This window comes from Eretmochelys imbricata, chromosome 5 (assembly GCF_965152235.1).
Source record: "Eretmochelys imbricata isolate rEreImb1 chromosome 5, rEreImb1.hap1, whole genome shotgun sequence".
Lineage (NCBI taxonomy): Eukaryota > Metazoa > Chordata > Testudines > Cheloniidae > Eretmochelys > Eretmochelys imbricata.
Genome location: NC_135576.1, coordinates 57,827,073 through 57,848,540, shown reverse-complemented (window position 1 = coordinate 57,848,540; position 21,468 = coordinate 57,827,073). Strand labels below are relative to the sequence as shown.

Below are 21,468 nucleotides of genomic sequence, written 5' to 3'. Positions count from 1 at the left end.
TTATGCAAGGAGCCAGTATAGCTCATGATACTTTACCTTATAAAATGCTGGTCATGATTTATATACTGACTCCTCTGATCCTGCAAAGATTTACACATATGCTGAACTATACACACAGTGAGTGGGTCCCATACTAATCATATTGCATCAAGTGTCTTTGCAGGATTGGGCCTAAATTATTTTTTTCTGTGACAAGAATTATACATCTTTTTTACCTATTGTACCATATTAATATCGGTAATTTTATCTTTGACTTTTCATATTTATATTGAAACTACTGTAGTTTTTCCACAGTAAAAATACTAAACTTTTAATAGATAATACATTCCATCCTGCAATGCTGCTAAATTACTAATATTTATTGGGTCCCATTCTGCCACCTCGCATCCTTTAATAGGAGTATTGCTTTTTAGAGGACTGAGTGAGAAGGAATTTGAAGACAAGATTCAAATCACATAAAAATATAACATACATTGCCACAACTGCTACTGAGTGTGGGGGGAAGGGAGAATATAACAAATCTTTAAGAAAAGGGGTCTAAACAGCCTTTGTGACTCTGTAGCCTAGGAAGTCAAATAGAACCTCAATGGGCCAACAGCTGTGAAGGTCAATTTGGGCTTGATAGAGCCATAGCAAATAGAGATTTACAGTGTCAATAGTAGCTTCAAATGATGTTACACATTGTAATCCTGGATACTAAAAATGAATGGGCTTATTCTAAGGGTTTATATAACCAAGAATATTTAAAAATAGGTCTCAAAAGAAAATAACAGACTTTTAAAGACAGTGAAGGATCCTGTAAATCCCAAAATTACACCCTTGTTAGACATTCAATGTAAAAATCAAAGGACTTTTTAAAAAGTAATGCTACTTAGCAGGTAACACACAGTTTCTTAGATAAATATAGCATTTTCTGGAGCACATTTATGTTTCTACAGAAAGAGAAAACTCCCAGTGTAGGATAGGAAAGATTACTTACTAATCCTATAAAATATTTTCTAAAACGTCATAAATCACAAATAAGTCATAGACCATATCACCCCTGTTCTGCTCCCTCTGACAATTCATGTTTACTGTCACCAAATAGCATGTTACAAAAAAAGCATTAATGCAGTCTGGGTATGCATTTCATTAAATTGAAAGAATGTCACACACTGGTTTTAAACTACCACACTTCACAATGTCAGTGCTGCCTTAGGAGATGCCATAGTTGAATAGCAGTTTGATGACATGGTTTTCACTTCAAAGACATGCAAGCCAGATGCCCCAAAAGCATACAAGCTTTTCTGATACTTTGTACTGTTATTTTCTCTGTGGCTCCTTTTACTCACATGTTATTCATAACCTTTCAGAAGAAAATATTGCCCATTCTTGCACCTACGTTTCTAAGATCACATCAAATTATTCTAAGATTGGACTTCAGTTACGCTGCGTTTTGCTTCTGGGCCCTGATACCGCAAAGACTTACAACATTCTTAGCTCTACACATTGTGATCTATTCCACTGAAGTCAACGGTGCAGATCAAGGGGTGAGGGTAGTGAAGATTGCCTTATGCTCAAACTTTACGATGCTGAATTTCTCCCAATCACCAAATCAACAACATAAATTTAGTTTTTTTCAATTTAATTTTAGAAGGTCTTTTCCACAGATTTTTATACTCTGACTTTTACATTTGATAATCAAAAGCTTTTAAAATGGAAGGCACCACTCACTTTCTCTGGGGTGGGGACTCTGGAGGATGGTGGCACACACTCAGTCTGTGAGAAAGGATCAACATGGAATGGGAAACAGCAATGAAGGGATCTGAACTTGAAAAGGCAGTAGCCAGGTCATAAACCGACATTAAAGGAGAAGGACAGTGCAGGATAGCCAACTAGGAAGAGAGAAGAGAGGAGAGAAGAGATCATGAATGGGGGAAGCAAAAGGAGATAAGCATCTGGAGCCAAGACTAGCTGTCAGACCTAGCATGGCTGATGGTGAGGGGAAGATGGTAGGGGATATAGGTAGATGTTTTAGAGTGGAGCGATCTCTTCAGATTTGTGACTATTTTGTATTGCTTACTTTCACATTGTACTCAGGATTACTAAAGTGTATAGGTATAGCACATCAAGGTTATAGCATTTATCACATTCCTTCCTATCTGTCCCCATTACCACAACTCAACTACTATACACCCAGCCAAGCAGAACCTCAAAAGAACGGCTTGTGTGCTACTCTGCAGTGTGAGCAGCATGATGGCCATCTCGGGCTGCCAGACAGTACCCTATCCTCAACTGGGTTTGTTCCACTGTGCACCCTGCAGGATCTTTTCCTGAATCAGTGTGGAGTCAGAACTGCTCTTTCATCCTTAAAGGCAGTTTGTCCAGAGCACGGCTGAAGCACACTAGGTTGGAACTGTGCAGGAAGGCTTACAATGTCACCACCTTTGCTGAACTTGTTGTTGAGATAAAACAAGAACTCCTGGTTTCCAGCACTGAACTTTACAAACATTATGAAGCATAATATTATAAAATCATATGAATTGTAATAATATCAGTTCATTAAGATTCAGAGTTTCCTATAAAGAAAAGGAGTACTTGTGGCACCTTAGAGACTAACAAATTTATTTGAGCATAAGCTTTCGTGAGCTACAGCTCACTTCATCGGATACATTCATAGAGTTTCCTATGTTGCCAGTAATATAACAGGAAAGGAGTTTCTGTATTTAAGGCTTATCAAAACGTTTCTCTTTTGACCTCACAGCTTCACTAGCTCAGCTGTCAATATTAAGGACCAAATTTTCAAAGGAGGACACAATGTGTGTGCCAGCAAAACCTGGCATTTGAATAGGGTGTATTGTCTCAGCCCCTTTCCCCCGTGAGACTGGGGGGGTGGAGGGTGGAGAAATAAATCCCTTACTTTGATGGAAGAGGGCTGACCAGACAGTGCTTCCATGTCACTACTTCAGAATGACATCCCAATACCTCGAGAGAAGCCTGATGCCTCTACCTGCTGCAAAACAGAGGAAGCAGGAGAGTTATAAAAGACCAAGCAGCCAGGTTGGTTGCGTCTCTCTTTGCTCCCCTCTTCCCCATTCTGGACTCCTCTGATGGATGTAACATTTTGTGGGAGACTGTCAGTATCCCATTTTTTCATGCATATTATTTGGGGGCCCTGCCCCCTAGCTTCTGTCTCAGAGTGCCGACCCTCCTTCCCTCTTTGCTGCAGGGAGCATCACTCACAGGTGCCCGTTCTCCCCTTTTTAATGCAAAATATTGGGAAACACTTGACCTGGCCCCACATATACACACACATTGCCAGCTGCAGGGAGCTCTCAACTGGCTTCCACTGTCCCAAAACTCCCAACTCAGTGGCTTCATGCTGCCCACCAAGTACTGCTGCCATGATGGAGCACTAGCAGGCTCCCGTCTCAGTTTTCAGGAGGGCTTATGTGCATTTGAAGGAGATTATTTTTAATTACACAAATATTAGGTAATTACTCTCCTGAACAACAGCTTTTTACCATAACTGCAGGCCTCTTTAAAACTTTACGAAAACTCACTAACTTGACATGTAGCACGGAGAATGGAGCTACAGCTAGTTTAATGTACCTGAAAGTATTTCTATATGAAAAACCTCTTTCTCTCAATTAAGTCCCTTAAAGAGGACACTCATCCTTCATTGTATAAATATTGTCCCGAGGAAAGGAGTTTGAGCAACCTTTCATCACATTCATATCTACTGGCCAGGAAGCTAACCCTCTTAGCCAGCTAACTAAATCTACTGTACTAGCCAGGAACCCATACTAAAGATGGTGAGGTCTCCCAGCTGAATCTAGAGGTAGAACCCTGATGGAAAGGCCAAAGCATCCCAGCCTCTTCCTTGAAGCTAATGGGAGAGAGGCGAATGCCATCTTCTCCTCCCTCTGTTCCTTGGTCAAAGTGAGGAAGTGGGACCATTGCAATTCATATTCTGCTTTTGTACTTTCTGGTGGCTTTTCTCTTCATCCTCTCAAAAGGGGATGGATGTTCCTTTCATGTGCTCTTATTATTCCTTAAGCTTATAAGGATCTCAGGAGAAATGAGCTTTGTCTTATAAGTCAGGTAGAGCTCAGGGGTCTGCAAAGTTCAACTTATCTGCTCTGCCTACTTTCTTAAGGCAGAGCACAGAATGAAGTGCCAAATTATCAGACACTGCTAAACTCACTTATTGAGCTCTTTGCCTTGCCAATGGCAAGCACGCAAAAAAATTGTTCATACAGAGCATAGGTCTTTAATTACAAACATTTGTGGATACCTTATAACCTGTTCTGAATAGACTTCCTAATCGTAACCTTACTGGGCATCCCACAGAACCATATAATAATTATGATTAGCATTAAGGGCCAGATTCTGATCTCAGTTATTCAAAGTTAAATCCAGAGTGATTCCAATGGAACTTACCCAACTGGAGTTATTCCATATTTACACCAGAGATCAGAATCTGATCCTGTGTGATAAACAATCAAGCTTCGGCTGAAAAATGCTAAAACAACATTCTTTTATCAAGAAATAACATACTATGGGTTTGATTCTGATTCATTTACAGTAAGTTTACACCAGTACAACTCCAATGATTTCAACTGATCTACTCCTGATCTACACTGAAGCAAGTGAGATCAGAATCTGTCCATGTGTAGCTATATCCAAAACCCAGTAATACCATATATTGTAACAGATAAATATGCTATAGTACTGCAACAATTGGTAATATAGCTTGTAGTATTTTTGTCATGTACATAACTATCACTGAAGCGAAAGGCAAGTCCCATAGAAGGATCCCATTCCAGCAAACCCTCATTCTCATGCAAATAATCCTGTTTCACACAAGTAGTCACACTGAAGTCAGTGGACATCTCACATTTGTAAAAATTACTCACTCAAAGGTTTGCAATGCCAGGGCAACCCAGACATGGCACAACATAGGTGGCATTCTTCCTCTCAAAAGAAGTGGGGTGGATGTGCTTTTCACTTAACTGAGACTATGTTTACACTGCAATTAACAACCAGTGGCTGGCCCATGCCAACTGACTTGGGCCTGCAGGGCTCAGGAGAAGGGGCTGTTTAACCACGGTGTAGACATTAGGGTGACCAGACAGCAAATGTGAAATATCGGGACAGGGGGTGGGGGGATAATAGGAGCCTATATAAGAAAAAGACCCAAAAATAGGGACTGTCCCTATAAAATCGGGACATCTGGTCAGACTAGTAGACATTTGGGCTTAGGCTGGAGCCCAGGCTCTAAGACCCTGTGAGGTGGGAGAGTCTCAGATCTTGGGCTGCAGCCCAAGCGCTAATGTCTACACCACAGTTAAACAGCCCCTTAGTCCAAGCCCTGCGAGCTTGAGTCAGCTGGCATGGGCCAGCCGTGGGTGTCTAACTACAGTGTAGACATTCCCTTAGAGGCCTCCTATCTCCCACAAAACATGCAATCCCCACCCCTCACACTTAGCCAGTTTCTATTCTGTTGTATCTCTCTCACATGGCTTCTTACACAATTGACCAAACAGCTGCATAACGTCTTGGTCATTACAGATGCTGACCCACAGCTACCATGAATTATAGAAGGAATTGCAAGTGCTCAGCACATCCCAGAATCAGGCCCTTAAATACTGGTGCCAGAAACTAAGCTGGTGTAAACTGATATAGTTCCACTGGATTCAATGGAGCTATGCCATTTTACACAAACTGAAGCTCTGGCCCTTGGACTTCGGAATAATTTCCATTTGTACCTTGAATTTGGAGTTATCTGTCACCCCCTTAAAATTTAAATTTGAATATGAGGACAAAATTTATCTCTCTAATTACTGTTTGCCTGGCTGAGCCATACATTGCATGTATATCATATTACTGGATACTTCAGTGCATATTCATAATTTATCTCTCATGCCGGAAAGCTTGAAAAATAAAAATAAACAACCTTGACTATTGCTTCTTACATAATAAGTTTATAGAAAAAATGATTTGCCAGGTGAACAGACGTGAATTATAGCCTCGTGACATGGATTAAAGGGTATTATTTCAAGTGAACTGACAAAAGAATTATAGCTATGTATTGTGGTTCCTTACAAGAGAATAAGCATGTATGAGCTACACAGCAAATTAATGTGTTACCCTAATCACAAAAATAAATCACTCATAACAAAAAAATATATTCTTAAATATTAAAACTTGTATTGAATATTTATACTAAATTACAGAAATATATCAATATGTGCATTATTGATTAAATTAAATTAATATATTGATTAAATATATTTCATTTGTTATTACAGGGAAACAAAGAAGAGGATTTTTTCTATAGATCTGTCTTTAACAAAGGCCCCAAAACAATACCTCTCCATAGAAGAAAAAAAATACAAGGCCTCCTCTCCAATCTATACTATGAATTAATCATTTACATCTCTGCAATCTGTTTTTAAATCATACAAATGATAAAGTTCTGTGTACTGAAGGGAGCTCTGAAAGCAAAAGCTGTCTGGATTCAAAGACTCCTCACATTATCTTTGTTGAGTGGTTTGGGGTTTTTTAAAACTTTTCTAAAGCTTTTAACCTGTGCCACAATTTAATAATGACTATTTAATAATTATAATATTCCCTTATTAGCTGGGTATTTAATTTTCCTTGCCCGATAGCACCCTGTAGCTGAAGACAAGGAAATCTCTTTGTTGAGTAGTTATTTAAGACCAGCAACAATAACTAGGCTGGAAAGAAAGGTACTTTGAGAGGATTACACGGGGCTAGTTCTCAACAGCACCAAGCCGAGAGCAGCAAATTACAAACCCAAGTACTTCATTGCATGTAACCAAATTGGCTGGTTGAAATGCTAATTGCTTTTCAGCAAAGCTAAAGACAGACAGAGGACCTTGTGCTTCAGAGAATGACACACATTTTTTACCCCACTTCTGCACCATTGTCTCGCTGAGAATTATTCAAAATCTATTCATAAAGGTAGTTCTTTCCCTAACCTTTAAAAATGTGGGAAATTTCTACCGCTCGCCTCTGACCAGTACCTCAGATCTGTTGGTGTGCCAAACCCATAACAGATGGCTGAATTAAGAGCATGTTAAATCCCTAATAAAGTAAAGCTTGAAACAGTTCAAAGCCCCAAATATATAGGATGAGGCCTGGAGAAGTGACGGGGGAAAGAAATAGCTTCTTTTGCAAGCAAATAAAGAATGCAAACCCTGATTTACATAACTGTACTTTACCTTGGAAAAATACAACTGACACAATATCAAAATATCTTACCATATAAAGAGATAATACTATGGCATTTTAGAGGGAATTTTCTTGTCAACATATTGAAAAATACACTATCACAAAATTCAAAATGTGCATAGACCGTGCGTTTCATTGTATTTCATTTTGCCAGATAAATTCAAGTATTCAATCAGCTTCTTGCCTGTTTAAATCAACACTTGTTATTTATAACAAATTGCAACATTTGGTGAGTTATAAAACAATTTTAATAGTTTTCAAGAAAACATTAATAAGTCAAGCAATGAGTCAGCATTTAGGGTTGTGGGTTTGTTTTGTTTTTTTTAAGATTTGAAACACTGTAGCATCTCTAGTTTTCAGCCTCTTGCTATAGCCATTTAACAATTCCTACTGATCCCATGAGCCGAATCCTGCAAAATCTCATTCATGCACAAAGTCTTTACTCAATTTCAATAGAACTACTTGCTTGAGTCAGGACTTCTTGTGTGAGTAAGACTTTACAGGAAGAGGCTCATTCATTAGTCAACTGTAGTTTTCAAAGTGAAAAGGTAACAATGTCCCACCTGGATTAGGTTGTATAACATACCAGTTATTCACCATGTCAATCTCTTTCCCTCAAAAAACTAACATACTTCTCTTGATAAAATGTGAACTTTCTCTGAATTGCTGGAACTCCACTGAATATCTGAAATTCACAGTATCAGATCTATAAACATGAATTTGACAATGAGGGTGTTATGCATAGCAAGCAATGCTTAACTGTGCTTTTTTGGATGGGAGAAGTTTCTGTCCAACAGTGGTTATAATCTAAGGCTCTGATCCCGCAAAGACTTAAGTACATGTGTAACTTTATGCAAGTGAATAGTACCACTGCAGTCAATAGGAATACTCATGTGTGTAACATGATGCATGAGCTTAAGTCTATGCAGGTTCAGGGCCTAGTACAATGTGTATGAAGAGTTTTCACGTAATAATTCATACTTGCTCCCTCCTAATTATATTTAGGATGTAATATTCTTTATATTTCTTAAAGGACAATTTATACAGTGACAGTAATACTAAGAACACATTGTAAAAGGGCACTCAGTAAGAGCAAATAAGAGAGAGAAGTGTTATCCAGCAATAAAATGAAGTTAAATTATCTTAGACATTCTATTTTATATAATAGCAAGAATCCAATGGAGAGCACACAGTTTGTTAATACCTATAAAACCATGTTAGGCTAAGAGATCTTCACAAGTACTCAAGACAAGTTTAGTAGGTCCATCTCTATTGAACTTTTTCAATAGACATTTCAAAAGACATTTTCAATTACAGCTTTCATTTTAAAATGTTAAGTATTTTATTAAAATTATATTCACGTTAGGTATCAAATATTTCAAAATACAATACATAAGCAATAATAATTCAGCATTAATCTCTTCTTTACCCACGTTCTAATTTCTGACAATAGTGGAAGTAGAGTACCACTCCAAAAGGTGATTTTTTGCATTATCAATACATTTTCTCAGAATTACCATAATTGGTTACAGCTTATGGCCCAAATCCTATAGAAATATACATATGTCAGTAACTTTACTAATATTAGTAATTCCATTAATATCTATGAACCAGATTCTGCAGCACTTCTGTACTTGATTAACTTTACTCATGCAAGTTGCTCCATTGTAGTAACTTGTGCTACTCACATAAGTAAAGGACAGCACATGTGTAAGTGTTTGCAAGATCAAGCCCTCTGTAACTACTTGTGTGAGTAAAGTTACTCAAGTGTGTAAGCATTTACAGGATTGAGTCCTATATCTGAGAGGGTTTTTTAATGGAAACCTATGAGCCTCTCAAGCAAATAAACTAGACCCTCACTATTTTAAATAAAATGATGCTATGCGTGTCATATAGCTTTAAACCTTTCCTATATTTGGCTCAGACTTCTAATTTTTAAAAAAGCACAAAATGTTAATAATAAAAGGACACATTTTAGGCCTGATTCTGAAACCTTTATTCCACTAAAGCTCCCCACCATTTCAATGGGTGTTTTATCTGCATTAGGATTTCAGGATCAAGTTCATATATTTGCTGGCAGTTCTTCAATATCCAAAATATATTATTTTTGAGCCCTCATTATTTTGCTAGCCCAAAGAAAAAGTCCAGCCCTAATCCCAGAAAGCTAATGGCAGTTTTCCCATTGATTTCAGTATAAACAGGATCCAACTCCCAAACCAAAGGTGATAAGCCTGCACTTTTGATACCAGTATGCTCACTCAGATGTAAACTAACTATGATGTCATTGATTTCTTGACTTTGTGTTTAAATAGCATTAAGATTAAGAAACAAATGTCTTAATTTTCCTGGCTTTTGACTAATACTTCGTCCTGAAGTCATGACATGGTTTAAAAAATACTTGTATGGAATGTTAGTTTTATCTTTAAATTTCCTGATAGCTGGACATTTTCAGTTGCATCCTTAATATTATTTAAACCCTTCTAATCCCCCTCTCCCCAAATGGCCCTCAGTGTGCATGTAAATACTGAGTACATTTTTGTGGGATAGGTTATTTTAGTTTAAAAGATGGGTAATCTATTTTCTGGATGTATGTATCTTTGGTTATTACATTGTACTAATGCATAAGTTTTCTTCTAAATGCCTATCATTTAACGGATAGAATAGTTCCAAGTAGATATGTATTTATAACGTGTGCACAATGTATATTAGAAGCACAAAGCACACTTTTGGATGCTGTCCAAATAGTGTATCACAATAATAATTTGCATGCCACACCAAATCTATCTATATTGTAAATCTACTAGAGACACATTTAAAAAACCCTAGTGAAGGTCTGGCATGTAGTTCCTATTAAATTTGAACTACAGTTTATCTGGTTTAGCTAGAGTGGGTTCTACAATAATTCAAACAAAATGAATACATCAAAAAGCTGTAGAAGGGTAACCTTTTTAAACACCCAAGCTATTCCATTTTCATTTATTTTGTTATTATTTGCAAATTAATTCTATCATGGGATGCTCGTTGGCCAAGTTTTATTTCCCCCCCCCCCACACACACACCCGCTTTGTTTTGCTGAGCTGTACACAGTGCAAACAAATATGGGAGAAGTTCCCCCAGTCTGTTTTGATTTTATTCTCACTCCTTTGAAAATAGTCAAACTGATGTTTTGTTGCGTAGTTTTCAGGGTATTAAATACCAAATCGCTCCCGGGCTTGGGACCTATCAGGCTGAGTTTCTTCTGCCTGTTGTGATCTCCCGGGAACACGGGTCTCCCTTGGAAGCGCAGCTGTCTGCTGCTCTAGCCCAGTGAAGAGAAAGAGGAGCCGCTCGCCAGGACACTTAGACACCTCAGCAGACTATATTCCCCAGCAGCCATGCAGGGCGAGCTCCAAGCCCAGCTCTGTCCACAGCCAGAAAGCCTCTCCCTGCGGCAACAGGTGCTGCTGGCACAACTCTAGAGCTAGCAGGGGGGAGCTTTGCCGCTGAGGAAGGATGCTCCAAATGCAAGGCCCGCCCTCCCCCTGGGAAGAGACGAGCAACAAACCTACCTAGACCCGGGGACATGGGCATCCGCGTCCTGTGGACTCCGCCAGCCGCCCGCGCGCTCGCTGCCGCTCGCACATTATGCATGCTCCCGGCTCCTACTCCTCCCTCCTCTCCGCGCTGCGTCCGGCACTCCCCGCCCTCCCGCTGCCTCCCCACCCCCTGGGAGGAGGGGGTGGGTGGGAGGACGGAGCCTTGTCCCCGCCAATAGTCCCTGCCCTATTCCAGCTTCAGCAGAACCAGCCCCTTCAGCGCCCGGCGTAGCTGCCCACAGGGATGCAAGGAAGTGGGCCAGGCCATTGTTCCACATAGATAAACAGGAACTCGGTTGTTTTCCCTGGAGGCGGCAAGGGCAACGCGGGGTCTACCTGTGTCCAGCCACGTTTGGGCTCCAAGCCCTCAACTTGTACCATCAATGAGTACAGGGGCTGCTCGTGCACCCACATAAATAAATCTGCACCTTGATGCTTCCTGGTGCAGCAGCGTCCCACAAACCTGGATCCTGCTAGGTCCCACACTTTTTGGCTGCATCACACATAGGCCACTGCCTAAACAGAGAACAAGCATAGCCATCTCTACATCACCAAGCGCTTCCTGACCAAAAACATGCCTGACACAGGAGTGGGGCAGAAATGAAGGATCTTGCCAAAGTCCCAAACTGTGCACTCCAAATAGTGTAGCATTTCCTACTTCACTAGAAAAAAATCTGGACTCTAATGCATTTCAGACGAATTAGCACTAGGAAAAAAACATTTGGTACCTACCTCCTAATAGATCCTAAAAAAATTAACCCCATTAACTCCAATTTTACTGTCTAATTAAAGAAAAAAATTATTTTTTCCTATTTCACTAAAAAGTCCAAGCCCCCTGTTGCAAACTGGGACAGAGTACCACAAAAACATGTATCCAACATATGAATCCTGCTGCGTGCAAGCTAGTTTCGCCCCCTCCCCCCATCGGAAAACTTCTACCAACTAGACAGAGAATTGCAGCTGCTCTAATACCAGCGCAAAAATCCAGACCCACAATGCATCCTTTCTCTACTGCACAGCAAAAACACATAGCCATCACCTGGGAGCTGCTGGATTCTGCCATTTTTTGGCCTGAAGTCCTGAGATTGCTTCAGCAAAATAAACGTATTACCACTCCTCACAGACTAGAAAAATCTAGATTCTGACACATTCTGGTGTAAAAGCTGTGCAAAAACACATATCTGATGTAAGTTTTGCCAGATACAGCAATCTTTTAATTCGTAAACTGCTAAATTGATAGCGACGTTCTCCTAGTCCACTATATAACTCTGGTCTATATACATAGGTAGGGCCTACCCAATTCACAGTCCATTTGGTCAATTTCACGGTCATAGGATTTTAAAACTAGTAAATTTCATGATTTCAACTATTTAAATCTGAAATTTCAGTGTCATAATTGTAGTAGTCCTGACCCAAAAAGGAACTGGGAGTTGCAAAGTTTTTGTAGAGGTGGTTGTGGTACTGCTACCCTTACTTCTGTGCTGCTGCTGGCAGCGACGCTGCCTTCAGAGCTGAGCCGCTGGAGGGCGGCGGCTGCTGGCTGGGAGCCCAGCTCTGAAGGGAGAACTGCCACCAGCAGCAGCGCAGAAGTAAGGATGGCATGGTGTGGTATTACCACCCTTACTTCTGCACTGCTGCCTACAAAGCTGGGCCCTCAGTCAGCAGCCGCCGCTCTCTGTCCACTCAGCTCTGAAGGCAGCCACGCAGAAGTAAGGGTAGCATGCTGTTGCCACCCTTACTTCTGCACTGCTGCTGGCGGGGTGCTGCCTTCAGAGATGGGCAGCCAGAGAGAGGCGGTTGTTGACCGGTCGCCCAGCTCTGAAGGCAGTGCCCTGCCAGCAGCAGCACAGAAGTAAGGGTTGCAACTCTGCAACCCCCTCAAAAAATAACCTTTGACAACCCTGCAACTCCCTTTTGTGTCAGGACCCCCAATTTGAAAAACACTAGTCTCCCCCATGAAATCTACATAGTATAGAGTAAAAGCACATAAAAGACCATATTTAACTTGGGGAGACCAGATTTCATGGTCCATGGCACATTTTTCATGACCAGAAATTTTGTAGGGCCCTATACATAGGCACACAAGCACTTGGGAAAAGAAATCCAAATATGTCTCTGGAGCCAGCAAGATCTAGGCCTTTTTTTTTTTGCCTAGATCCTCTCAGTTTTACCTTATAGTATAGCTATCCTTTTATATCAGAAAGAGGGCTGAAAGAAGTATTAAGGGCCAAATACTGAAGTTAATGAGAGTCTGGACTGAGTGAAAACTAGAGAGGGACTTCAGCCACAATATCAAGATCCACATTTCAAACTCCCAAGCTCCAAGAGAGTACAGATCTGATTGTTTTTTTTGCTAGGGTGTGGTTGTTTGTTTGTTTGTGTAAGCAGAGTCTGAATGAGCTCTCCCCTGACATCTAGTGGGTGAGCTGTGGAAAAGGACTTCAGGAGCTGATTTCGTTTGCATGGACACACCCACCTTGCCTAGGTGCTCAGCATGATGGGATTGCTGGCCCAAATGATCACTTGTGGCTGGTGTTGGGTCCCCAGTCTCCTTGTTATTAGGGCAGGAGTAAGAAAGGGTTGTTATCCCTGTTGTGTGGATTTAGGGCAGCAGAACTGTAACTGGCATACCGCGATGGAGGGACTCACCCTCAATTTAATGGCACTCGCTAGGCCAGGGACAAGGGTTCCAAAGCCCACTGACTTGAGAAAGGGTGATGTGGATTGTGTTTAAAGGTTTTAGACATCATTTGATCCTTCTTTTCTCCATGGTATAATAAAAGAACTAATTTAGACTCAATTGAGAGTCTTATTACATACTGCAGAGCTGAAATTGCTGATGTTGAGGTATTAAACCTACTTTGCGATGGTGTCTCTATCACAAGAGACTGCCCACTGTGCACTAGGAGTGAGGCTCCCCAACTAACAGCTGAAATCACTGAAAGCTGTGTTAAGTGGTGGGCCCTGAAGACATCTCGGCAAGTGGCCAGCCAGGTGGCTGGAGCAGACGTGCAGCTGGCAGAGGGGCATGGCAAGTGGCCAGCACGGTGGCTGGTGGAGAGGGCCAGAGTAGAGCCTCGCTGAGAGGCGTGGCAATCGTCTGGCAGGGCGATGAGCAAGTGCCCAAGCAGTGGAGCATATAAAGTGCCTCCTTACTGCCTGCTTCCATGCAGCATGGGAGGTGAACTCTGAAGATGAACCTCTGAATTCTGGGGCTGCACTGGCTAAGGACAGCAACTGTGAGCGGGGTGCAGAGAAGGGATGAGCCCATTAAAGGGACTTTTGGGTTGCTGGACTTAAGAACCTGAGGGGAAAAGGACACTGCCCAACTTATTTGGGGATGGGTCTTTTGCTCATGGTTTATGTTTATGAACCCTAGTTGCGGTGGTTTCCCAAATTAATGCTGAGTTACTTCCCTCCTTTTATTAAAAGTTTTTGCTACACTCAGACCCTATGCTTGCAAGAGGGGAAATATTTCCTCTTAGAGACACCCAGGGGGTGGTGTGTAATTGGCCCAGGTCACTGGGTGGGGGCTCAAACCGGTTTTGTGTTGTATTGTTGAAAAGGAACTCCTAGACACCAAACCCGACCCTTGTTGCCGCTGGCTGCACCTGGCAGAAGGGTTACGTTTGTTTTTGTTTTTAATCCCAGGACTATCTCTATTGCGGGATTTGGCATTAAGGCCTTAATCTTGTACTTATGCATGTGCTTAATTTTAAATTGATGAGTGATCGCAAACTTAAGAAGGTGCATTCATGTTTGCAGCACTGGGACCTAAGAAGTCAGAATTTCCCTCCCAGTTTGGCATGGCAGATCTGAACTGGGTTATACTCTGAGGAACATGCAGGTGGAAGCATGATAACTAACCCACCACAAAGAGTTGAGAGAATTCTACCCATAATGTAGCAGAAGCTGAACTAAAGTCTCTGCAAGTTCCCGCAATGCTAAAGGGGAGAACAGTTCTTACATTTATCATTTTTGCTGGCAATTTTCTTGGGAGTTTCACCATTTCAAGGGAGCTCTCCCAATCTTGCTTTTTATTTTGGGTCTGTAGATAAGGAAACGAATGCTTAACACATATATCACACTTTACATTTTCACTATGCTATACAAACATTAACTCCTTCACTCCTGTAAGGCAAATAAATATTACCATTGTGTCCTCCTATCATTGCTTGTAGTTTTACAATCACATTTTCTTATTTTTTAAAATGTTTTCTCATCTCTGATGCAAGCAGTAGAGGAAATCATAAACTGATCCTGCAAATACATCATGCACATGAGCAGTGCAATTGACTTCAGTTGGGTTCCATGCAAGGGTAGAGTTTATCTGTACACAACAGTATAAGAATATCTTATTATATGCCATAAACTCAAAATCAAGGACAAAAAAAGATGGATGGTTAACAAAAGATCTGACTTAGAGGGGAAGAGAAGGCAGCTAGAAAAATATCCATAACAAAAAAGGGAGAAGGTGATAGCAATGAAAATGAATTAGAAACTAGGAATTATAGAAATTTGATAAGGGAATCAAAAGGACACAAGGAGAAATCTATGCCCAGCACAGTTAAGGACAATAAGAAGCTTTTTGAGTACATTAGGAACAAAAGGATCCCTAACAATGGAATTGGTCTATTCCTAAATGGAAATGGTAAAATTTTCAACAATAATGCAGAAAGGGCAGAAGTATTCAATAAATATTTGTGTTTTGTATTCAGGAAAAAGCCAGATAATGTATTCATATCATGTAACAGTAACTCAGGAGGATGATAAACAGAAGCTACTAAAGTAAACATTTTAAAATCAGAAGGTCTGGATAATTTACACCTAAGAGTTTAAAAGTTCTTGCCAGAGATCTCTTGACTCTTAATATTGATTTTCAATAAGCCTTGGAACAGTTGGGAAATTCCAGAGAACTGGAAGAAAGCTACTTTTCTGCCAATATTTAAAAAGGCTAAATGGGATGATCAAGGTAATTATAAACCTGTCAGCCTGACATTGGCCAATTTAATAAATTCAATTAATAAAGAATTAAAGGAAAGTAATATAATTAATGCTTGGCTATATGGAAAATAGGTGTTAGACTAACTTGACATCTTTTTTTTAATGAGATTACAAGCTCAGTTAATAAAGGTAACGGTGTTGGTATAATATACTTAGACCTCTGAAAGGCATTCGACTTAGTTCTATATAACATTTTGATTAAGAAACGAGAATGATACAAATTCAACATGGCACACATTAAATGAATTAAAAACTAGCTAGCTGACTGGTCTCAAAAGTAACCATAAACTGGGAGTCATATGGAACAGGTGTATTTCTAATGGGCTCCCAAAGGGATTGGTTCTTCGCCCTACACTATTTAACATTTTTATCAACGAGATGAAAGAAAACATAAAATCATTACTGATAAAGTTTGCAGAAAACAAATCTTTGCGGGTGATAAAAATTGAAGAGAACAGGTCACTGATGCAGAGCAATCTGGATCACTTGGTAAGCTGGGTGCAAGAAAACAATATGCCATTTAATGTGGCTAAATGAAAATGTATTCATATAGCAACAAAGAATATAGACCATGGGTCTTACTGATGGGTGACTCTATCCTGGGAAGCAGTAAATCTAAAAGGAACTTGGGGGGCCTGGCAGATAATCAGCTGAACACAAGCTCCCAGTGTGATGCTGTAGCCAAAATGTGATCCTTGGATGTATAAACAGGGGAGAATAGAGTAGTAGCAGAGAGGTTATATCACCTCTTTATTTGTCACCAGTGCAATCACTGGAATAAGGTGTCCAATCTGGTGTCCACAATTCAAGAAAGATGTTGAAATATTGGAGAGGGTTCAGAGAAGAGCTATAGGAATGATTAAAAGATTGGAAAACAATGTCTTATAGTTAAGGCTCGGATTTAATCATGGGTATTTTTAATAAAAGTCATGGACAGGTCACAGGCAATAAACAAAAATTCATGGCCCATGGACCTGTCCATGACTTGTATTATATATACCCCTGACTAAATCTTAGCTGGGGGGGGGGGGAAGGCGCTGCTCTGTGTGGGTCCCAGGGGAGCCACTGCTGAGAGTGCTACTACTGGGGTGGGGGCGGGAGCCACTGCTTGGGGGTGCCTGGGAGGGCTGGTAGGGGGGAGGGGCCATTGGCACCAACTGCCGGGGGCCGCCGAGCAGCAGCTGCTCAGGCCACCCCTGGGACTGCCCCCTGTCGCTGCTCCAGCCACCCCCGGGACCGCTGCCAGAGGCCGCTGAGCTGCAACTGCTCCCACCACCCTTAGGGCCAATGAAACTACATCCAGATCCACAATGGTTGTACTTTTTTCCCCCCACTCCTAAGGTCTGCAGTCCTCTATATCTTTTTTCAGAGCTCTGAGAATTTCTGTTATTTTTCCACTTTAGCCATAATACTGTCAACATAACACTGTCCTTTGTTGCAGACGACTGGCCAGAGCTCCTGTTGGAGCCTGTCAGCTTTCTCCTCAAGCAGTCAGAAGGGTTATTGTTGTGTGACATGAAGGACTTGGTGCCCCTCCTAAGGGCTCAGCATGCTGCCTACACAGTACTCCAAACCCTTACAAGCTTTAGGAACAAACAATCAAGTCTGGAACTGGATCTACAACAGATCTGGCATTGCACAGAACTATGCCTCCAGATCAGCCTTAACTTTCTCTGTTCATTAAAAGCACTAAATAAGGTACATTAAGTAGATCCCCCAATTCTTTGATTGGATTTTCTTTGTTTTGATTGTACTAAACTGTGCAGGTTTAAAAATGGCTCAGCTGCAGATCAACCAGTACTGAAAGCAACAGCCACCACTGTATCAATGGCCTCTAGTTTGTTTGTTTTGAAATCTTGCCTTTTCCCTTTACTGGCATCATTTAAAAGAGGGGACAAGACGGAGTTGGGAGATAGAGCAGAAAGGCAATGGGACAAAGTGACTAGAGGTGATATAAGACCATGCAGAAAGTCTAAGAAAAGGGTCAGAAGAGAACATTTTCTCTTTTGTACTCTTCGTTTTACTTATAAGCAGGTCTCTGAGTTATATAAACAATAAGGCTGGGTTTTTTTCACTGTTGCATACTTTAAAGTTGGGCATCCATTTAGGTGCCAAAATAAAGTGTCCTGACTTTCAGAAGTGCTGAGCTTCAACTAAGTCCATTAAAGTCGATAGGAACCACAGGTGTTCTGCACCTCTTTATATCATGTGCTTTTATTTCAGTATCTAATACTGAGGTATAAGGAGTTCAAGCTGTACACAGATCTGGCCATGCAGGAGGATAAAAACAACAGGAAAGTAAAACTGTTATTTTACCTTATTGGGGAACACGGCAAAAAGCCTGCATCTCTCTGAAACTCACCACTAGCTCAAGCCTCACAACGGTCCCTGGAGCCCTGGGGACAATCATGGCAAAGCCACTTTTTAATGCTCCAGAGATATTGCTGCTCATGTTGATGCACCTCAAGCCCTACTAGACACAGATCAGATACTGTCCAGAATGACTGCTAGTGTTAGCTGACACCCTGAACAGGGGATATCTACCCAGCCTCAAGGAGTTGGGGGAAGAGAACTGATTTTGATCAGTTTCACTGTTGAAACTCAGAGAGAGTGCAGCATGTTAATAGATTCAGAGTGTAACAGAAAAGGACATCCAATAACAGGCAGTCAAGAGAGCAATAAGAGAGAGGCCATAAGACAAAAGCCAATTACTAGTAGGAACAGGACCATATTTTCACAGTAAAGATGAGCCAAATGCTCAGGACAGCATATTTTGAGGACTGTTGTCCCCACTTTATTATGTAAGGATGTCGTGCAAAAAATACATGCCTCACACGTGGGCATCGACAGCTGTCTTAGGCTTGAGAGTGTGTTTACTGGCTGAGAACGAATACACAACTCTGCTCCTTGATAGAAGGGTATTACACTTGCCCAGCATACGACTACCACCAGCAGAAAGAGACTTTCTTACCACATGAGCTGCCCACCTGACCATGGGGAAAGGGGAGAGCGGACATATTGACCTTCAATGAAAAGCAGTTCTTGACTAGAGTGGACTACTATTCAAATTTTTGGAACATCAGTGCCATGCCTGATACAAGACGCAAGACGGTGATCGGCAAACTGAAGTGCCATTTTATGAAACACAGTATTCCAAACACCGTATTCACTGACAACAGACTCCAATTTGCCTCAGAAGAATTCAAAGAAATTGCATGCAAGTTGGTGTTTGACCATCACATCTCCTCCCCAGCATACCCCAGAGTAATGGTAAGGTGCAATCAGCTGTGAAAACAGCTAAGAGACTATTATAGAAGGCCCTTATAAGCCTTTTTTAAGGTTGAGATCCTTATTTGCCTTTTTGGCACACAGGAATACCCCATCACAGGGATGCCGAAACACTCCAGTGTAGGATGAAGGACAAAAATCCTGTTACCAGGGACAGGGGACTTGCTACAGCCAGAAGGATGGGGACGCTGCCAAGAGAAGACAGCCAACAACCAGAGAAAAAAGGCAATAGAGTACAACAGGTCAGCCAAGGACCTACCAGCCCTTGAGACACACTCTCCTGTGGAGATCCAGTTATTAGAGAGATGCCAAAAGGAGTGAACTAAAGGAGCCATGAAGGGTTCAGTGGCATCCAGGTCATATGGGGTGACTATGCAAGAGGGACATGTGATCCAAAGGAACCAGAGGCATGTATGAGCCAACAGACACAAAGATAGAGAGCCTATAGTTATACAAAACTCATCACAGAACAGAGAGACAAATAACCATCCAGAAGCCAACCACACAGGGAGGAAGGAAACTCCACAGAGACAGGTTATACGGAGACAGAGATAAGTCACTCCCAGTGTGGTTGCCTGTTGAGGAGGCCAAACTATCTCAAAGACTATGTAACCACTGAGTCTGTTGTAAAGGTGAGATTCCAACTCAGCTATTTGCTAGCAACCTCTGGCCAAAGGGATTTAGGTATCAATTATTTGTTTTTAATGTTTATATTAAAATGTTTGTAAAATAGGGAAGATGTATCATTGAAACTGGAATCAGAAGGCCCATGGCCCCAGGAGGGGCTGTTATTGAGGGGACAAGTCACCAGGGGAACAGGAAACAGGTAGAGTTAGGCTGGAAGCAACTCAGCCACATAGACAGAATAGCCCACAGGGTTTAATAAAGTTCCACTTGTTCAACTTAGTTTGCATTCAGCTTCACTCTTTGCAAATGAAACAGTGGTGAACTAGTAAGAAAAATACATAGAGAATGGCAAGACTGCTGAATTCTTCATGGAACTGAGTTAAGGTCATGCTATGGGAAAGGGCAAAAATGACCAAATCTTGTACCAGGGAATGGTTAGCATCTCTTTCATCTCAACAGTCTTACTTGCTGGATGCTTTCCTGATGGAGAAACATATGTCTGAAGGAGTACAAAGGAAAGAGTTAATTGTCTTTGTAGTCATTCCAAAATGAGAGGATTTCAGGGCACACACAGGGAGAACAGTAATATCTACAGAGTACAACTTTATATCTACCTGGTTGCTGTGGCAATAAGTTAAACTCATGGAATCCTCTGGTTCCCAGAGAGGACCAGGACACCTTGTAGGAGGAACTTAATAAAGTGAGAACTTCAACATAGGTGGTCATTCTCTAGTTCTCTGCATAAGCCCTCACTTGTCTGCTCATACTAGCCTCTCAGCTCAGACTACAGGATGAGCATTACTATTGATTGTCACATTCTAGCAGTAGCATCGTCTATAGCTAGAACTGGTTGAAACTTTTCATGTGACATGTTAAACAGAGAAATGTCCTTTTATCAAAAATGGCATTTCTTATGGAAAGTTGTTGACGTTGTCAAAATGTTTTGTTCGTTTGGGGGAAATGTTGTCTCTTCATAATAGTTTATCAAAACCACGACTGAAATGTTATGAAAATGGTTATCAACAATTTTCTGCTGATTGGTAAATGAAAAATCCTCACAATGCACTTGACAAAAATTTCACACACACAAAAAATCACAAAAAGACTTGAAAAAAATGTCAGTTTCTAATACTTTGAAATAAAAACAACTACATATTTATTTCTTTGCAAAATTTAGTTTCCATTTTTTTTACTAGCTCGGTTTAAAACTTGGATTCAGTTGTTCCATCTGCCAGGCTGAAGCTGTTGGAGGCACAGTGTATCATTATATTGGCACATAATAAGATTACCATCTCTGCAGAGGTGGTTTGGTCTTATAATGAGGCCTAATGGCCTCTGTTCAAACCACAGTGGGAGCCTACTGGCTTTCCTGATCACACAGAGAAATAGCAAGATGAGAACTTGGCAAGAACTCCCTGTCTTCCCCTCATGTGTGGTTATTGTTAAATAAACTTGCAGCCTTGTTTTTTCCAGTCAAATGTGTCCATCTCTTAATTTGCAGTATGTCATTGACAATGTAGATACTAGATGGCAACTCAGAATGCTTTCTTATAAAATGCCCACTAAATTACTGAAAAAAACTCATGTAAGCCTTGGTAACAGACATGGGACACTCAAAGCACTTCAGACATTAGGTAGCAAATCCAGTATGAATGCTTTCCAGAAAACTTATATCTGAATTGTATTCTTCTGAAGGCAAACTCTTATACAGTTCAAATCTGTGTCCAAGCATCTT

At 41.0% G+C, this 21,468-nt stretch overlaps 1 protein-coding gene across 1 annotated transcript in view; it reads right to left on the bottom strand.

The window, feature by feature from the left end:
* ADGRV1 (adhesion G protein-coupled receptor V1) overlaps nucleotides 1-10,869 on the bottom strand; it is a 420,452-nt gene extending 409,583 nt beyond the window's left edge. Inside the window, exons 1-2 of the mRNA XM_077818015.1 lie at nucleotides 10,788-10,869; nucleotides 3,272-3,301 (exon numbers count right to left, since the gene is read on the bottom strand). Coding sequence (XP_077674141.1) covers nucleotides 3,272-3,301; nucleotides 10,788-10,869 — 112 coding nt within the window. The remainder of the gene's footprint in view (nucleotides 1-3,271; nucleotides 3,302-10,787) is intronic.
* Nucleotides 10,870-21,468: the final 10,599 nt, after the last annotated feature.